Source organism: Coregonus clupeaformis, chromosome 19 (assembly GCF_020615455.1).
Source record: "Coregonus clupeaformis isolate EN_2021a chromosome 19, ASM2061545v1, whole genome shotgun sequence".
Lineage (NCBI taxonomy): Eukaryota > Metazoa > Chordata > Actinopteri > Salmoniformes > Salmonidae > Coregonus > Coregonus clupeaformis.
The window spans coordinates 43,540,081-43,561,251 of NC_059210.1; the positions used below are offsets into that span (position 1 = coordinate 43,540,081).

Here is a 21,171-nt window from a genome sequence, read left to right on the forward strand (position 1 = left end):
CCCACTTAAAAAGATGAGAGAGGCCTGTAATTTTCATCATAGGTACACATCAACTATGACAGACAAAATGAGAAATAAAAATCCAGAAAATCACATTGTAGGATTTTTAATGAATTTATTTGCAAATTATGGTGGAAAATAAGTATATGGTCAATAACAAAAGTTTCTCAATACTTTGTTATATACCCTTTGTTGGCAATGACACAGGTCAAACATTTTCTGTAAGTCTTCACAAGGTTTTCACACACTGTTGCTGGTATTTTGTCCCATTCCTTCATGCAGATCTCCTCTAGAGCAGTGATGTTTTGGGGCTGTCGCTGGGCAACACAGACTTTCAATTCCCTCCAAAGATTTTCTATGGGGCTGAGATCTGGAGACTAGCTAGGCCACTCCAGGACCTTGAAATACTTCTTACGAAGCCACTCCTTCATTGCCCAGGCGGTGTGTTTGGGATCATTGTCATGCTGAAAGACCCAGCCACGTTTCCTCTTCAATGCCCTTGCTGATGGAAGGAGGTTTTCACTCAAAATCTCACGATACATGGCCCCATTCATTCTTTCCTTTACACGGATCAGTCGTCCTGGTTCCTTTGCAGAAAAACAGCCCCAAAGCATGATGTTTCCACCCCCATGCTTCACAGTAGGTATGGTGTTCTTTGGATGCAACTCAGCATTCTTTGTCCTCCAAACACGACAAGTTGAGTTTTTACCAAAAAGTTATATTTTGGTTTCATCTGACCATATGACATTCTCCCAATCCTCTTCTGGATCATCCAAATGCACTCTAGCAAACTTCAGACGGGCCTGGACATGTACTGGCTTAAGCAGGGGGACTGCAGGATTTGAGTCCCTGGCGGTGTAGTGTGTTACTGATGGTAGGCTTTGTTACTTTGGTCCCAGCTCTCTGCAGGTCATTCACTAGGTCCCCCCGTGTGGTTCTGGGATTTTTTCTCACCGTTCTTGTGATCATTTTGACCCCACGGGGTGAGATCTTGCGTGGAGCCCCAGATCGAGGGAGATTATCAGTGGTCTTGTATGTCTTCCATTTCCTAATAATTGCTCCCACAGTTGATTTCTTCAAACCAAGCTGCTTACCTATTGCAGATTCAGTCTTCCCAGCCTGGTGCAGGTCTACCATTTTGTTTCTGGTGTCCTTTGACAGCTCTTTGGTCTTGGCCATAGTGGAGTTTGGAGTGTGACTGTTTGAGGTTGTGGACAGGTGTCTTTTATACTGATAACAAGTTCAAACAGGTGCCATTAATACAGGTAACGAGTGGAGGACAGAGGAGCCTCTTAAAGAAGAAGTTACAGGTCTGTGAGAGCCAGAAATCTTGCTTGTTTGTAGGTGACCAAATACTTATTTTCCACCATCATTTGCAAATAAATTCATTACAAATCCTACAATGTGATTTTCTGGAGAAAAAAATTCTCAATTTGTCTGTCATAGTTGACGTGTACCTATGATGAAAATTACAGGCCTCTCTCATCTTTTTAAGTGGGAGAACTTGCACAATTGGTGGCTGACTAAATACTTTTTTTCCCCACTGTACATGATAATCGAATTATCCCTATACCCATAGTAATCATTAGTCCAACAGTTGCAAAATGAGAGTTTCTATTGGACAAATTCAGGTATGTTTATCCCCGCTTCGTTCTATTTGCTTCCGTTTAAGATTTTATTTTTCAACAGAATCTGCGGAATGAATAGATCCCTAATTACACGCAATCACTGTTCACTTTCGTAGCAGGCAGATCGTTGTATAATTCCTTCTCTCATCTACGTGCTCTTCTCCTCTCACCTTTCCCCTTTGCTTGTGGACTTCAGTGCACAACACATGAGCTGCCTGTGACCAAGTGAAAAAACCTTTCCAAGCCAAACCTTCATATCATAACCGCTAACCGCTACACAAAGCCTACATCGTTGTCACCATATTACAGTGAGGGAAAAAAGTATTTGATCCCCTGCTGATTTTGTACGTTTGCCCACTGACAAAGAAATGATCAGTCTATAATTTTAATGGTAGGTTTATTTGAACAGTGAGAAACAGAATAACAACAAAAGAAACCAGAAAAATGCATGTCAGAAATGTTATAAATTGATTTGCATTTTAATGAGGGAAATAAGTATTTGACCCCCTCTCAATCAGAAAGATTTCTGGCTCCCAGGTGTCTTTTATACAGGTAACGAGCTGAGATTAGGAGCACACTCTTAAAGGGAGTGCTCCTAATCTCAGCTTGTTACCTGTATAAAAGACACCTGTCCACAGAAGCAATCAATCAATCAGATTCCAAACTATCCACCATGGCCAAGACCAAAGACCTCTCCAAGGATTGCAGACCTATACAAGGCTGGAATGGGCTACAAGACCATCGCCAAGCAGCTTGGTGAGAAGGTGACAACAGTTGGTGCGATTATTCGCAAATGGAAGAAACACAAAATAACTGTCAATCTCCCTTGGCCTGGGGCTCCATGCAAGATCTCACCTCGTGGAGTTGCAATGATCATGAGAACGGTGAAGAATCAGCCCAGAACTACACGGGAGGATCTTGTCAATGATCTGAAGGCAGCTGGGACCAACCAGGGCATTGAAAATGGGTCTTGAATGGGTATTAAAGCATGACAATGACCCAAAACACACGGCCAAGGCAACAAAGGAGTGGCTCAAGAAGAAGCACATTAAGGTCCTGGAGTGGCCTAGCCAGTCTCCAGACCTTAATCCCATAGAACATATGTGGAGGGAGCTGAAGGTTCGAGTTGCCAAACGTCAGCCTCGAAACCTTAATGACTTGGAGAAGATCTGCAAAGAGGAGTGGAACAAAATCCCTCCTGAGATGTGTACAAACCTGGTGGCCAACTACAAGAAACATCTGACCTATGTGATTGCCAACCAGGGTTTAGCCACCAAGTACTAAGTCATGTTTTGCAGAGAGGTCAAATACTTATTTCCCTCATTAAAATGCAAATCAATTCAAAACATTTTTGACATGCTTTTTTCTGTATTTTTTTGTTGTTATTCTGTCTCTCACCTGTTCAAATAAACCTACCATTAAAATTATAGACTGATCATGTCTTTGTCAGTGGGCAAATGTACAAAATCAGCAGGGGATCAAATACTTTTTTCCCTCCCTGTAGCTAACAACGTTAGTAATGTCGAAATCCGCTACAATCACGCAGTACAGTGTACAGCCAGCAGGCAGTTTAGCAGTTACACCGGTGGGCCCCGGTGGCAATAAATTAATAAAATCAAAAGCTTATCTTGACTTGAGAGAGTTCCAGTGTTGGATAGCCATAGCCAGATAGCTAACATAGCATCCCTCTCTTTTTGAGCCAGCTGTTTGAGTAGGCTAAACTAGTTAACTGCATTTGCTAGCTAAGTGAAAGTGAAAGTGAAAAAAATACAACTAAATATAGCTATCTCTCGCTCTTTCTCTTGCATTTCCTTCATTTTGAACTACATTTTTTTGTTCAAAACTGTTCAACCATTGTCTTTCTCTCTCTTTGAGTCAGCTACTCACCACAGTTTATGCACTGCAGTGCTAGCTAACTGTAGTTTATGCTTTCAGTACTAAATTCTCTGATCCTTTGATTGGGTGGACAACATGTCAGTTCATGCTGTAAGAGCTCTGATAGGTTGGAGGACGTCCTCCAGAAGTTGTTATAATTACTGTGTAAGTCTTTGGAAGGGGGTGAGAACCATGAGCCTCCTGGGTTTTGTATTGACATCAATGTACCCAGAGGAGGACGGAAACTAGCTGTACACCAGCTACACCATGGAGCTACCCTACAGAGTGCTGTTGAGGCTAGACCATTGCAAAACAATGTGTTTTAATCAATTATTTGGTGACGTGAATATATTTAGTATAGTTTTATCTAAAAAGGATAACTTTTTTAATGTTTCACTGTTTTTATTTTTATGAAATTCACTGAGGATGATGGTCCTCCCCTTCCTCCTCTGAGGAACTTCCACTGATGTAGAATTACTGTAGAGAGAAATGTGAAAGAGGTGGGATAGAGAGGTTGAAGAGAAAATAGTCACAACTGCTGGTGCAGGGAATGGAGGAGGGGTGGAAAACAGGGTGGAAGGAGGGAGGAAGAGATAGAGGGAGGGATAGAGGGATGACTGTTGATGGGTTTGTATATAGAAAGGGAAGTAGAGGTGTGAGACAGGTCAGAACAGATATGGACACACCAGCCATGTCAGGACCAGCTGGACTCTAGCCTTCTTAGTGGTTCTTGGTTTCACAGAGCCAAATTAAGCATAGTCCTGGAATACAAAGCATTCTCAATGGAGAGCTCCAAGGTCAGTACATCAGTAACAGACTGTAAAGCCTGTTGGATGTAATCTATTCACTGTACTGCTGCGTAATCTCAATAAACCAGGGTTGTGGGTCCATTTCCCACAGGGGGCCAGTATGAAAATGTATGCACTCACTAACTGTAAGTCGCTCTGGATAAGAGCGTCTGCTAAATGACTAAAATTTAAAATGTAAATATAAACAATTATTCACAACAAAAGCAGGAAATGTAAATAAAGATACATGTATATATATTTTTTTATTTTTTATTTCACCTTTATTTAACCAGGTAAGCCAGTTGAGAACAACTTCTCATTTACAACTGCGACCTGGCATATGTTTAATGGCATAATACTAATCTGAAACATGTTATAAATGATCAAAGTTTGATAAAAGCCAGATAAGGCCTGAGCTTTACTGTAATCGTAGTGTTTCACAGGACAGTAATCTAAAGCTGAGTCCATTCTCAGAGCTACTAGCCTTTAGCCCACTGCAACTACTGTAGCAAGCTGTTATTACAATACCATTAGCTAGCCCTCTCCCTCTCTCTTTCTCTCTCTTTCTCTCTTGCTGTCTCTGTCTCCCACACTCCGCCCTCTCTCTATCTCTATTTGTTCTTTCTCAGTCTCTACCCCCTCTCCTCCTCTCTCTCTCTCTCCCTCTCTCTGTTTCAAGGACAGTGAAGTCCTTGGCCCTGTTTTGCAAGGCTGACCAGTAAATTGTGTGTTTGGCTGAGAAGCAGTAACAGTGGTGTGTACAGCCAGCCAGACCTGTAGAGGCTGTATGGGACTCAGTCAGATGGTTATTATGGAGCATTTAGACTGTTGAGTGATCTTGACCGAACCTGTCTATACTCATTAGACCAATGACCTAATGTCCTGGCAGTGGTACTGATAGAATCCTGCTGTCAAATATACAGTATTTCGGGAGAAGGACAGTAGAGGAGGTCAAGGGTAGAGGAATAGAGAAATCTGAGGTAGAACAGTAGAGTTTAGTGTAGAAAATAAACTGTCACAACCTCTCTGTTACAGGATTCACTTACAGTACATCATTCACTTACCGCACGTATCTCTTCTACTCTCTCTGCCCTCCTTCTCTCACTCTCTATCGCTCTCTCTCTCCCTCCTTCTCGCTCTTTCACTCTTGCAGCTCTCTTGCTCTCTCACACGTTCGTTCCTGTGCTCTTTCTCTTACCCGCCTCCACTCCCCCCCCATCCCTCTCTCTCTCTCTCTCTGGCTGTGCTGGCTCCCTCAGCTGTTCTCAGTTGCTCTGTGTGCAGTGTGCAGTGTGGACAGGGCTAGGCTGAGCTGGGCTATATTGAGGACATATAGTGGATCTGTGTAGTAAATATTATGTGAAGGAGTGTCTCAGGGAAGACTCTGTTTCTCAAACTAACTGGATTAGGAGCTGGAACATACTGGACCTGTTTTTCTTTACTAACTAAAGACAGAGTTTTAAGTGAGGGCATGCTGGAAGAGAGACAATAGAGAAACAAATAGAGAGTCAACACTGGAGAATTGCTGGAGCAGAGACCACGTAAAGACTGATTTCTAGCTCAGCTCCCCTCACTCTCCATGGAATCAGTATGGTGGGACTCCCCCTGCCTCTGACCTCCCACACTGGGGTGATGTGAGTCTGCTGTGTGGGTCCTGTTTAGCTCGGTTCAGTTCCACTTAGTTCGGTTTGGCTCGGTTCCGTTTGGCTTGCTTAGACAGGCTGTCTATAACACTGACCCATACCCCTGCTCCATTTGCAGGTTCTGTGTCTCTGGAACCCCTGACCCTTAACCCCTGAACCTAGGACAGGTTCTGGTCCAGTTTTGCGAAATTACTGGACTGAACAGACTTGATCAGTATTTCAAGTCTTGATGATTTTTATTTTCTGGAAACTCTACCCCTGATCTGGGACTGATCCTGGTTCTGCTGAGATCTATTCTGTGTTCCGGAGGACTGGTTCTTCAGGGACCTGTCTGGCCTCTCTCTCCCCAGGATCATGGCCTCTTTCTGGGGCATGGTGGTGTTGCTGTGTGGGGTGGTGGTTCTCTCTGAAGCACAGAAGACGAAGAGCAATGTACCCCGGCTAAAACTCTCTTATAAAGGTGAGTCTTCTTCATTTACCTTGACACTTACTGTACCATGCTGCTTCCCTGTTTCTACTCTAAAGCTATCCTAAAATAATAATAATCTATGCTTACTCTGTTCTTACCAGCTGCTCTCTATTCATACTTGTCTGTATGCATATCTAGCAGGGATAGAGGTTTCTGCTGGTGCCTGTATCTGTTTGTATTGAGAAAGAGCAGAAGCAAAGTGTATATATTTTTGTTTCTATTTTAGTGTATATGTGGACGAAGGACTGATCCACTTAACTACTAATGACTGACTGTGATATGGCATTTCTGCTAAAGTGTGTGTCAAGATAAAGTGCAACCCATAATTCCATGATGTTGCTTGGTTGCTTATAAAAGGTTTTATGTATTTGGCTTTATACAGCACATTTTCAGCGTACATTTTTTTTTTTACTGAGAATGGAAGATATGTGTCTGGTATATGCATGGGATTGAAAAGGAAATCACATTGATAGCCTATGTATTCTGCATCTGAGATATGTTTTATGTGCATAGGTACACACTCTTTTCCTCAGAATTCCATGTGCCATATGTCTGACCAAAGGATCTGTTACAAAATATATTTACTAGATATGTATCAGAGTGGATATGTAAGAATCTGTTAGATCACACTGGATCGAATCTGTTAGATATTTACTGAATATACAGTCTCTATGATTAGAGTGTCTCTAAAGGCTTATTTTTTTATTTTTTTATTTAACCTTTATTTTATCATGGAGTCATACTGAGACCAAGGTCTCTTTTACAGATGAGACCTGAATTACATAAATGACAGAAAATACAAAATGCAAGCAGAAAGAAAAACACAGTCATAAAAAACAAACACATTCATCAGTAATACGGTCCTCAATCAGCTTTCTGAATTGCCCTAGAGGCACCAGAACATCACATTTAGGAACATTTTGAAGATTGTCCTACGAATAAGGTGCAGGAAAACTAAAAGCTGATTTACCTAACTCAGTAGAGACCAAAGGAATTTCCAAAGTTAGCCATCCCTGAGACCAGGTGTGGTAACTCATATGTCTTAAGTTTAGTAATGATGTTAGGTAGAGTGGGAATTTTTGTAAAAGGGCTTTATAAATGAAAACATAGCAATCTACGTGACATCAAACGGGGCCAACCAACTTTCTGGTAGAGAATGCAGTGATGAGTACTACAATTGTTGCCTGTCATAAAGCACAGTGTGCTATGATAAACTGCATCTAACGGCTTTAATGAAGTGGCAGCTGTGTTCGTATCCAGTTGAAGTCGGAAGTTTACATACACTTAGGTTGAACTCGTTTTTCAACCACTCCACAAATTTCTTGTTAACAAACTATAGTTTTGGCAAGTCGGTTAGGACACTTTGTGTATGACACAAGTAATTTTTCCAACAATTTACAGACAGATTATTTCACTTATAATTCACTGTATCACAATTCCAGTGGGTCAGAAGTTTATATACACTAAGTTGACTGTGCCTTTAAACAGCTTGGAAAATTCCAGAAAATGATGTCATGGCTTTAGAATATTCTGATAGGCTAATTGACATCATTTGAGTCAATTGGAGGTGTACCTCTGGATGTATTTCAAGGCCTACCTTCAAACTCAGTGCCTCTTTGCTTGACATCATGGGAAAATCAAAAGAAATCAGCCAAGAGTTTTTGAATTTGTAGACCTCCACAAGTCTGGTTCATCCTTGGGAGCAATTTCCAAATGCCTGAAGGTACTACGTTCATCTGTACAAACAATAGTACGCAAGTGTAAACATCATGGGACCACGCAGCCGTCATACCGCTCAGGAAGGAGACACGTTCTGTCTCCTAGAGATGAACGTACTTTGGTGCAAAAAGTGCAAATCAATCCCAGAACAACAGCAAAGGACCTTGTGAAGATGCTGGAGGAAACAGGACACAAGTATTTATATCCACAGTAGAACGAGTCCTATATCGACATAACCTGAAAGGCCGCTCAGCAAGGAAGAAGCCACTGCTCCAAAACCGCCATAAAATAGCCAGACAACGGTTTGCAACTGCACATGGGGGCAAAGATCGTACTTTTTGGAGAAATGTCCTCTGGTCTGATGAAACAAAAATAGAACTGTTTGGCCATAATGACCATCGTTATGTTTGGAGGAAAAAGGGGGCCGGCTTGCAAGCCGAAGAACACCATCCCAACCGTGAAGCACGGGGTGGCAGCATCATGCTGTGGGGGTTATTTGCTGCAGGAGGGACTGGTGCACTTCACAAAATAGATGGCATCATGAGGAAGGAAAGTTATGTGGATATATTGAAGCAACATCTCAAGACATCAGTCAAGAAGTTAAAGCTTGGTCGCAAATGGGTCTTTCAAATGGACAATGACCCCAAGCATACTTCCAAAGTTGTGACAAACTGGTTTAAGGACAACAAAGTCAAGGTACTGGAGTGGCCATCACAATGCCCTGACCTCAATCCCATAGAACATTTGTGGGCAGAACTGAAAAAGCGTGTGCGAGCAAGGAGGCCTACAAACCTGACTCAGTTACATCAGCTCTGTCAGGAGGAATTGGCCAAAATTCACCCAACTTATTGTGGGAAGCTTGTGGAAGGCTACCCGAAACGTTTGACCCAAGTTAAACAATATGAAGGCAATGCTACCAAATACTAATTGAGTGTATGTAAACTTCTGACCCACTGGGAATGTGATGAAAGAAATAAAAGCTGAAATAAATCATTCTCTCTACTATTATTCTAACATTTCACATTCTTACAATGAAGTGGTAATCCTAACTGACCCAAAACAGGGAATTTTTACTAGGATTATATGTCAGGAATTGTGAAAAACTGAGTTTAAATGTATTTGGCTAAGGTGTATGTAAACTTCCGACTTCAACTGTAGATTATGTCGCCATAGACTAGGATCACTAGGAACGTCAACTGAATAATCTGCTTTCTACTATTTAGCGAGAGGCAGGATCTATTTCTATAGAAGAAGCCCATTGTTATTCTCAGCTTCTTAACTAACTCATCAATATGCTTTTTAAAACACAGCTTTTCATCTATCCAGATGCCCAGATTTTTGTAAGGAAGGGCACGATCAACATGGACACCATCCAAAGTACATATGCTTAAATCATCAGACTTATTTTTATGCTCTCTAGAGAACAACATATACTTAGTTTTACATTCAGTACTAATTTCAGGTCAATAAAGTTTTTCTGTATTACAATGAAGGCAGACTGTAATTCAGACATGCCCTGATCAACAGTGGGGGCAATAGCATACACAACAGTATCATTGTCATACAAGTGCAAGTTACCATTTTTTACAGACAAGTCGATATTGTTAATGTAAACAGTTAAAAGTACAGTACCCAGAACCGACCCCTGCAGGACATCTTTAGTAATATCCATCAGTAGATATACATTGAGTTCTATCTGTCATGTAATTTTTAAATCAGTTACTTGCAGCCTGGTGTAGGCCAATTGAAGAAAGCCTCTGAATTAGCAGTGAGTGAGCAACAGTATCAAAAGCCTTTGACAGGTCAATGAAGAGGGCAGCACAATGTTGCCTTTTATCCATACAGTTAACCACGTCATTTATAACTAGGGATGCAGCAGATACAGTGGGGGAAAAAAGTATTTAGTCAGCCACCAATTGTGCAAGTTCTCCCACTTAAAAAGATGAGAGAGGCCTGTAATTTTCATCATAGGTACACGTCAACTATGACAGACAAATTTAGAAAAAAAATTGCAGAAAATCACATTGTAGGATTTTTAATGAATTTATTTGCAAATTATGGTGGAAAATAAGTATTTGGTCACCTACAAACAAGCAAGATTTCTGGCTCTCACAGACCTGTAACTTCTTCTTTAAGAGGCTCCTCTGTCCTCCACTCGTTACCTGTATTAATGGCACCTGTTTGAATTTGTTATCAGTATAAAAGACACCTGTCCACAACCTCAAACAGTCACACTCCAAACTCCACTATGGCCAAGACCAAAGAGCTGTCAAAGGACACCAGAAACAAAATGGTAGACCTGCACCAGGCTGGGAAGACTGAATCTGCAATAGGTAAGCAGCTTGGTTTGAAGAAATCAACTGTGGGAGCAATTATTAGGAAATGGAAGACATACAAGACCACTGATAATCTCCCTCGATCTGGGGCTCCACGCAAGATCTCACCCCGTGGGATCAAAATGATCACAAGAACGGTGAGAAAAAATCCCAGAACCACACGGTTGGACCTAGTGAATGACCATAGAGAGCTGGGACCAAAGTAACAAAGCCTACCATCAGTAACACACTACGCCGCCAGGGACTCAAATCCTGCAGTGCCAGACGTGTCCCCCTGCTTAAGCCAGTACATGTCCAGGCCCGTCTGAAGTTAGCTAGAGTGCATTTGGATGATCCAGAAGAGGATTGGGAGAATGTCATATGGTCAGATGAAACCAAAATATAACTTTTTGGTAAAAACTCAACTCGTCGTGTTTGGAGGACAAAGAATGCTGAGTTGCATCCAAAGAACACCATACCTACTGTGAAGCATGGGGGTGGAAACATCATGCTTTGGGGCTGTTTTTCTGCAAAGGAACCAGGACGACTGATCCGTGTAAAGGAAAGAATGAATGGGGCCATGTATTGTGAGATTTTGTGTGAAAACCTCCTTCCATCAGCAAGGGCATTGAAGAGGAAACGTGGCTGGGTCTTTCAGCATGACAATGATCCCAAACACACCGCCCGGGCAATGAAGGAGTGGCTTCGTAAGAAGGATTTCAAGGTCCTGGAGTGGCCTAGCTAGTCTCCAGATCTCAACCCCATAGAAAATCTTTGGAGGGAATTGAAAGTCTGTGTTGCCCAGCGACAGCCCCAAAACATCACTGCTCTAGAGGAGATCTGCATGAAGGAATGGGCCAAAATACCAGCAACAGTGTGTGAAAACCTTGTGAAGACTTACAGAAAACGTTTCAAAGATAAGAAAGATCTTAGCTGAGAATTAATCAAAGATTCTAATATTTTTGCTAGGCAAGATAGTTTAGAAATAGGCCGATAATTATTTAGGTCACAAGGGTCACCACCTTTGGGAAATGGGAGTACATGGGCCGCCTTCCAAACCTTGGGGATAGTACCAGATATAATCGTCAGGATAAAAATATGGGTTAATGATTCAGCAATCAGGGGAGCAGAGAGTTGCAACAAAAATGGATCAAGCACATCAACCCCAGTGGATGTTTTACTTCAATCTTAAGCAAGGGATCTAGCACATCACAGATAGTAAATTGTTAAAATGAAAACAAAGATTCACTAGAAGTTGACGGGTTAACCATTGAGTCAGCTATAGGCTGGCAGAGAGAAGAGAAGAGCTGAGCAGGGTCAACTACACCACCGTTTCTCTCAAATAAAAAGCACTTCACCAATTTGGACTATTTTGTGTATGTCCATTACATGAAATCCAAATAAAAATCAATTTAAATGACAGGTTGTAATGGAACAAAATAGGAAAAATGCCAAGGGGGACAAATACTTTTGCAAGGCACTGTAACTCAGATGAAAACCAAGGATTCAATTTGTCTTTGACTCTCAAAGTCTCTTTGACTCAGCAATGTGTGTGAGTGTACAGTACTCTCTGCTGTCTACTGTTGTCAGTTTGTTAATGAAGAGACATGCCAGAGTGACTCGCCAGTGCTTAAGTGAAGTATCGTTCATCTGTCTATCCCTCTCTCCCTCTCGTATTCCTGGTTGCCGTTTTTTCTGCTCTGTCGTTCCCTGCATGGTAATTATGTTGAGGATGAATGGTGTGAGTCTGTCTCAACAGATGGCTCTCTTAAACAGAGACATTTCTTTCTCAGCACCACCACAATCATAATTATACACGCGCATGAGCACACACTCACACAGACACACACATACACACACGCATGCAGTCTCTATCTCTCACACACACACACGCACACTCACACACACGTTGGCCATCAGTAGATAATGATACCTGTGTGTGTGTGTATCAGTCATCTCTAAATCACGCCCTCTGTGATTTCTCTACTAGACCACAGCACTACACATACACAACACAGCTGAACTACATGGATGGAACAACACACATACAGCAGACCTGCACAGAACACAGGGTAGAGAGACAGTCTCTGATATGGACCCGTTCATACTGAGTTTTCAATGATGAATATAGGCTTACATACAGCTGTGGATAAAAGCTAAATTAATGTTTGGCATTGCTAAACATTTGTGGAGTGAGATGTGAGGTGTGTGTGTCTGTATGTGTGTGTGGCTTCTGAGTGTGGGGTTGGTTGTTGCCAAGGTCTGTTCTCTGTGACAGACAGGTCCGGCAGGTGTAGGAACCCTGATCCCTACAGGTGGCACTCAGCACACACACACACACACTCACACACGCACACTCACACTTACACTCACACTCACACACACGCACACGCACACACGCACACACACAAACAAACACACGCACACACACACATTAGCACAGCAGGGCAGAGACATGGGGGGGATCCCCTGTTAACCCCCCAACTACCTCCCTCACATCCTAATCCCAACTGCAGAGGGCAGTAGGACAGGGCAGTAGGACAGGGCAGTAGGGAAGGGGACGGGGAGCATGGTGGGATGGTAACAATGGCCTGCTTACCTAAACATGAACCCACCAGGTCCAACTGTAAGAGCAAGAGCATGACTATAGGACTACAGGACTACAGGGCAGTACAGGAACAGGATAGACCAAGATGTATTGCTGGTCGTCTGAGGTGTGGTTTTAATGGGTTTCTGTACGCTGCCAGGGACATAGGAATTTAAGCTTAGCTGTACAGTATGTCATACATGTGTCCTAGCTAGGAAAAGTGGGGGGGAGATATTGTTAAGTGTCTGGGAACTAGAGGAAGAGAAAACAAAAGAGTTTGAAGGAGAAGAAATGAGAGGGAAGGAGAGTGAAATAAAGGGTACTTTACTTTAATGGCTGGTGAGGGACTTCCAGGAGCTCTGTCTCTGTCAGACCTGTCCACCCCTTTGATACCCGCATCCAAGACCCCCCCCACACACACACACACACACACACACACACACAAGTACACTCACGTAACATAAACACTCACGCACACGCAAACTCACACAACACATATACTCTCATACAGCATACTGAAACACCAGCAGCACCAGCCAAGGTCTAACCCCACAAAAACAAAAGCCGATGTTTAAAGCACTAAACCACTGAACAACACCAGTCAAGGTCTAACCCCACAAAAACAAAAGCCACTGAATTGCCGATAGAAAAAAATAACTCTCTCTCTCCCTCATTTTCTCTATCCATCTCTCTCTACTCCTGAGGTCATGCACATCTTATTGTAGTAATGTTATCCTCTGGCTTTGACTGGGTGTGAATATACTTTTTATCAGGGCATGGAATGAGGAAGGTTCTTTTAAAATGTTTAATCCATAAGTATTTAGAGAATCTAGAGACCAGGGTTGGGTTTCTCTCTGTGTGTGTGAGACAGAGGGTTTTCTCCATAGGTCAGTATCACACAAACACTGGAGTGGGGGTGGAACTGTATTACACGGACATGCCTCTCTGCACATCCCAACCATGCAGACAAGAATTTGTTGTGATTGTGTGAAATCTCCAGTTTTTTTTTTACCTATTCAGACGATGATGTATTTATTTGTGTAAGCTTTACCCATCAGTATCCCACAGAGACAGATTACATGCTGAAAGACGTGTGTGTGTGGTGTTGTGGACAGTGACTAATGTGATGGTATTGCAGCATCTAGAACACTCCACCCCCCAGACAGCAAGACATAACCTGAAGGGTATACTATGAAGGAAACTAGATCTACTCAGGGTTTTCTGAAACCAGCCTGCTTCAGTTAGCTTCACATTCCAGCTCAGGCTTCATCCATGCTACGATGGGGGATATTGCTCATCCGCCTCTAGCAGGCTTGTAACTCTAGCAGGCTTGTAACTCTAGCAGGCTTGTAACTCTAGCAGGCTTGTATCTCTAGCAGGCTTGTAACTCTAGCAGGCTTGTAACTCTAGCAGGCTTGTAACTCTAGCAGGCTTGTAACTCTAGCTTGTAACTCTAGCAGGCTTGTAACTCTAGCTTGTAACTCTAGCAGGCTTGTAACTCTAGCAGGCTTGTAACTCTAGCAGGCTTGTAACTCTAGCAGCTAGCAGGCATGTTGCACATGGCTAGTCGAATGCCAAACTCTTTAAGGGCTCTGGAGTCTGTTTGTTGAAATGATCAGGAGATGCTTTATCTCTTGTCACCGACTATAGGAACAAGGCCTTGAGATATAGGGCTCCATACAATACTGGCTCATATGTTTTGTTGTTTAGATGTGTTTCTGATGTTTTCTATGGCAGCACTAAATAACACTCCCATGCCCTCCAGCCCAGAAAGAGAGAGTTAGAGAGAGAGAGAAATAGAGTGTGAGAGAGAGAGAGAGAGAAAGAGAGAGTGAGAGAGCAAGAAAGAGAGAGAGAAAGAGAGAATGTAGGGTAAAATAGTTTATTTATATCGGTCTCACATGGGACTGTTGATTTTTTGCATCCATTTTCCCCCGCCCTTTCCTCTCTCACTCACTCCACCTAAGATCCATTATAATAAAATAAAGCTGTGTCCTAACAGAGAGAGAGAGAGAGAGAGAGAGAGAGAGAGAGAGAGAGAGAGAGAGAGAGAGAGAGAGAGAGAGAGAGAGAGAGAGAGAGAGAGAGAGAGAGAGAGAGAGAGAGAGAGATAGAAGAAGGTTGAGGATGAAAAAGGAGGGGAAGAGATACAGTAAGTGACTGGAGAAAGAGAGAAAAGAGAGAGAGGAAAAAATAGATAGTTTGGGTGAGGGGTAACATGGAAAGAAAAGGCTGCCTGTCTGTCTCTGTCCAAATTAGCCCATATGCAGATAGGGGTGAATAATAGGGCTAGGAGTTGTTTCTGACCAGGAGGTTACAGATCAGAGTCTCTAACATGGCTGATTTCAGATATTTAAATATTCAAAGCAATATAAAATATGTGTGTGCATCCACATGAGCTTGAGCATGTGAGTGTGTGTGAGTGTGTGTGTGTGTGTGTGTGTGTGTGTGTGTGTGTGTGTGTGTGTGTGTGTGTGTGTGTGTGTGTGTCAGAATGTATCCATTTATTTGTATAATCTCACAATACTCTGGTGAATGGATGGTTTCCATGGACGCTAGTCCCAAACAAACACACACACTCACCTGAGCTGTGTGTGGTGTGTGTTGACATGGTGATTTCCAGACTGGCTTTCTACATGTCTGACACACCACTGTTAATACAACAAGCAGTATGGGCTCTAGGCAATCAGCTGTTTCCTTTTCACATGGTGGATAGCATACACAGTAGGATTACAGTAACACACACCTGTCTCTTTGTTTGTGTGTGTGTATGTTTGTGTGTGTGTGTGTGTGTGTGTGTGTGTGTGTGTGTGGCGTGCGTGCGTGCGTGCTTGTGTGTGTGTGCGTGCGTGCGTGTGTGTGTATGTTTGTGTGTGTGCGTGTGTGTGTATGTGTGTGTGTGTGTGTGCGTGTGTGTGTGTGTGTGTGTGTATGTTTGTGTGTGTGTGTGTGCGTGCGTGCGTGCGTGTGTGTGCGTGCGTGCGTGCGTGTGTGTGTTTGTGTGTGTGTGTGGGTGCGTGTGTGTGTGTGTGTGTGTGTGTGTGTGTGTGCGTGTGTGTGTGTATGTTTGTGTGTGTGTGTGTGTGTGGGTGTGTGTGCATGCATGCGTGCGTGCGTGTGTGCGTGCGTGTGTGTGTTTGTGTGTGTTTGCGGCTGAGGGGAATAGTGCTGGGCTGTGTGTGGGAGAGGGTGTGTGGGAGCTCTGGTGTGTTTGTGACAGAACAGAATTGAGGGCACTTGAGGGAATCTGTTTCTAACTAGAAGTAGGAGGTCTCTCTCTCTCCCCCCTCTCTCTTTCTTTCTCCCTTCCTCCCTCTCTTACTCTATCACTCTCATCTTTCTCCTCCATTTGCACATTTTCCCTTGCAATGCCTTTTTTTTGTGCTGCATGTCCATCTCTCTTTTTTCTTATTTTCCCCACTTCCCTCCCTTTTTCCTCCCCCGTCTCCCTTCCCTTCTCCTCCCTCTTCCCTCCCTCTCAGGGCTTCTGACATAAAAACACACTTCAGAGAGTGGGGCATTTTCCCTGCTGAAACATTAATGACGTACACGGTTATTTATTCCAAGAAATAAATAAAAAAAGAAAGAAAGAAAGAAAGAAATATAATCCATACTACATCATCATGTGGCGATCAGGACCCAGTCACTAATGAACGTTTCAATTTATTACAAAGATTATGAAACGGGTTGTTTAGATTCTGGATGATGATTGGTTGATAGCAGGGAGTTATAGCACCACAATCTCCGCATTCAACGGGTAACGCCTGATAACAGTTCCATTAGATTTATCAATGCACATCCACTGTCCCACAGCTCAGCCAATCAATTTATTCACTTAATTTGTATTGTATATTATAATGGATATAAAAGACAGGTAATGTTAGCCTAGCCTTCCTCAATAGCTCTCAAATCAAATCAAATTGTTTTTGTCACATGCGCCGAATACAACAGGTGTAGACCTTACCGTGAAATGCTTACTTACAAGCCCTTAACCAACAATGCAGTTTTAAGAAAAATAAGAGTTAAGAAAATATTTACTAAATGAACTAAAGTAAAAAATAAAATTTTGGAATTGAGGAAATATGTGCATGTAGATAAGGGTAAAGTAACTATGTATAGATAATAAACATCTCCTTTGTCTTGATCATGTTGAGGGAGAGGTTGTTGTCCTGGCACCACACTGCCAGGTCTCTGACCTCCTTCCTATAGGCTGTCTCATCGTTGTCGGTGATTAGACCTACCACCGTTGTGTCGTCAGCAAACTTAATGATGGTGTTGGAGTCGTGCTTGCCCACGCAGTCATGGGTGAACAGAGAGTACAGGAGGGGACTAAGCATGCACCCCTGAGGGACCCCCGTGTTGAGGATCAGCGTGACAGATGTGTTGTTGTCTACCCTTACCACCTGGGGGCGGCCCGTCAGGAAGTCCAGTATCCAGTTGCAGAGGGAGGTGTTTAGTCCCAGGGTCCTTAGCTTAGTGATGAGCTTTGTGGACACTTTGTTGTTTAACGCTGAGCTGTAGTCAATGAACAGCATTTGCATATAGGTTTCCTTTTGTCCAGGTGGGATAGGGCAGTGTGGAGTGCAATAGAGATTGCGTCATCTGTGGATCTGTTGGGGCGGTATGCAAATTGGAGTGGGTCTAGGGTTTCTGGGATGATGGTGTAGATGTGAGCCATGACCAGCCTTTCAAAGCACTTCATGGCTACAGACATGAGTGCTACTGGTCGGTAGTCATTGAGGCAGGTTACCTTTGTGTTCTTGGGCACAGGGACTATGGTGGTCTGCTTGAAACATGTAGGTATTACAGACTCGGTCAGGAAAAGGTTGAAAATTACACTTGCCAGTTGGTCAGCGCATGCTCGGAGTACACATCCTGGTAATCTGTCTGTGCCTTGTGAATGTTGACCTGTTTAAAGATCTTACTCAAATCAGCTACGGAGAGCGTGATCACACAGTCGTCCGGAACAGCTGGTGCTCTCATGCATGCTTTAGTGTTGCTTGCCTTGAAGCGCACATAGAAGTCATATAGCTCATCTGGTAGGCTCATGTCACTGGGCAGCTCTTGGCTGGGCTTCCCTTTGTAGTCCGTAATAGTTTGCAAGCGAGCGTCGGAGCCGGTGTAGTAGGATTCAATCTTAGTCCTGTATTGACGCTTGCCTGTTTGATGGTTCGTCGTAGGGCATACCAGGATTTCTTATAAGCGTCTGGGTTAGAGTCCCGCTCCTTGAAAGCGGCAGCTCTACCCTTTATCTCAGTGCGGATGTTGCCTGTCATCCATGTCTTCTGGTTGGAGTACGTACGGTCACTGTGGGGACGACGTCATCGATGCACTTATTGATGAAGCCAGTGACTCATATGGTATACTCGTCAATGCCATCGAATGAATCCCGGAACATATTCCAGTCTATGCTAGAAAAACAGTCCTGTAGCTTAGCATCTGCGTCATCTGACCACTTCCGTATTGAGCGAGTCACTGGTACTTCCTGCTTTAGTTTTTGCTTTTAAGCAAGAATCAGGAGGATAGAATGATGGTCTTATTTTCCAAATGGAGGGCAAGGGAGACCTTTGTACGCGTCTCTGTGTGTGGAGTAAAGGTGGTCTAGAGTTTTTTGCCTCTGGTTGCACATGTAACATGCTGGTAGAAATAAGGTAAAACGGATTTAAGTTTCACTGCATTAAAAGTCCCCGGCCACTAGGAGCGCCACCTTTGGATGAGCATTTTCTTGTTTGCTTATGGCCTTATACAGCTCGTTGAGTGCGTCATTAGTGCCAGCATCGGTTTGTGATGGTAAATAGACAGCTACGAAAAATATAGATGAAAACTCTCTTGATAAATAGTGTGGTCTACAGCTTATCATGAGATACTCTACCTCATGCGAGCAAAACCTAGAGACTTCCTTAATATTAGATTTCGCGCACCAGCTGTTATTGACAAATAGACACAGGCCTCCACCCCTTGTCTTACCGGAGGCAGCTGTTCTGTCTTGCCGATGCACGGAAAACCCAGCCAACTGTATATTATCCAGCCACGACTCGGTGAAACATAAGATATTATAGTTTTTAATGTCCCGTTGGTAGGATAGTCTTGAACGGAGCTCATCCAGTTTATTCTCTAATGATTGAACGTTGGCCACTAGGACGGATAGTAGAGGCGGGTTACCCACTCGCCGACAAATTCTAACAAGGCACCCGGACATGCGTCCCCTGTATCGGCTTCTCTTCTTCATGCGAATGACGGGGATTTGGGCCTGGTCCAGTATCAGCAGTAAATCTGAAAAATCTATGAAAAATGTATGCACTCACTAACTGTAAGTCGCTCTGGATAAGAGCATTTGCTAAATGACTAAAATGTAAAACGTAAAATTAAAGAAAGAATCTTCATCCAGTTCAAGGTGAGTAATCACTGTTCTGATATCCAAAAGCTCTTTTCGGTCATTATAGACAGTGGCAGAAACATTATATACAGAATAAGTTACAAACAACGCGAAAAAAATACACAAAAAAGCACAATTGGTTAGGAGCCCATAAAACGATAGCCATCTCCTCCGCTATCTTATTGACTCGACAATCAGCTGTTTGTTGCTTATTTTATAAATTATTTATTAAATAATTATTTATTGAAGTTCTTGTCTCTCGTCATCATTGAACCTCTGCTAGCTAGCTACATGTCAATGATTTATTTAGCATAGCAACGTGAAATGAATAAAAGGAATAGAGTGAAAGACTGGGTCAAAACCAATTATGTTACTAGCTCTCACAATCTCCGGTCAGAATTAGATGTTTCTAATGTTTCTCAAAAGTCAAATTTCGAAGTTGTTCCAAATGTCAAATTTCAAGATTAGGCATTAACTCCACATTTTTAAGGTTAGGGATAAGTTCAGGCATTAACTCCAAATTGTTACGGTTAGGCATTTACTCTGAATGGTTAAGGTAAGGGTTAAGGTTTGGGATAGGCTTAAAATTAAAATAACTTTATATTGCTGGATTCAAACTTGCAACCTTTGGAATGAGAGGCAGATGCTTATGCCCACCCAAGCAAAACCGAAACCTACTTGAAGGTAACAGCGCTCACTGTTGCACCCTAGTGGCCAGTTCTCACATAATCTCCCGACAGCCTCAGACAGGATGGATGTCAAATACTGACTTGTATCACGGGTGACCATGCTGGTACATAAACCCTGGATTTCTAATGCTATGTATTGGCCAATGAGAGGTTTTGAAGACACCGGCACTTCCCAGAAGAAGCAGTCCTCCATAGTAATGAATACAATTAAATGTTTCAAGGACAAAATTACATGTATTTAAGTATTTTTGTTGTTGTAGTGGGGACAGTAAGAGTTATTTTGTACCTCCAGCCAATCGCAATCACTCTATTGAGACATATTGCAGACTCGTTGAAAAAGATGTTGATGATCTCCTTAAGAAAAAACAGGAGTACATATCTTTTCAAAATTACCCAAGGATGAAAAATAAGCTTTGCTTGATTTACAATCCGATATGTCAGTTCTTACCCATCCTGCTGATAAGGGTGGGTTGGTTGTACTCATGGATAGGACAGTTTATGTAAATGAGTGTCACAGACAACTGCTTGACAACACCTTTTTACAAGGAACTCAGAAGTGACCCCACTTCCCAATTTCAGAACACTATCTTTACTGTCCTAGATGGGTATTTAAGTTCTGGTCAAATCACCAAAAAAGAACACGATTTTTTGGCTATTCAACATCCTAAAATTGCCACTTTCTATACTTTGCCGAAATTACACAAGAATGTTACAAAACCTCCAGGGCGCCCTATTGTAGCGGGCATTGATGCAGTAACAGCCCCTTTATCAACCTTTGTTTACATTTTTATTAGACCTCTCACAGAACAGCTCCCCTCCTTTGTAAAGGACACCAGCAGTATGATCTCTATTATTGAATCTCTTGATAATACCTTGCTAGTTACTTTTGATGTTGAGTCGTTATATACGAATATTCCACACGAGGGCAGTATTGAAGCCATGGAACATTTTCTTCTGAAACGTGACCCAAATGAACTACCTTCCAGTGCATGCATTATAACATTGGCTGAAATAGTACTCACACACAACTACTTCATGTTTCTAAATGATTTCTTTATTCAGACGAAGGGTACTGCTATGGG

General features: G+C 42.7%; 1 protein-coding gene across 1 annotated transcript in view; it reads left to right on the forward strand.

Moving 5' to 3' along the window:
• The first annotated feature begins 5,591 nt into the window (after positions 1-5,591).
• Positions 5,592-21,171, forward strand: part of LOC121531949 (semaphorin-3ab-like) — a 48,710-nt gene continuing 33,130 nt past the window's right edge. The window contains exon 1 of the mRNA XM_041837536.1: positions 5,592-6,394. Coding sequence (XP_041693470.1) covers positions 6,289-6,394 — 106 coding nt within the window. The 5' untranslated portion in view covers positions 5,592-6,288. The remainder of the gene's footprint in view (positions 6,395-21,171) is intronic.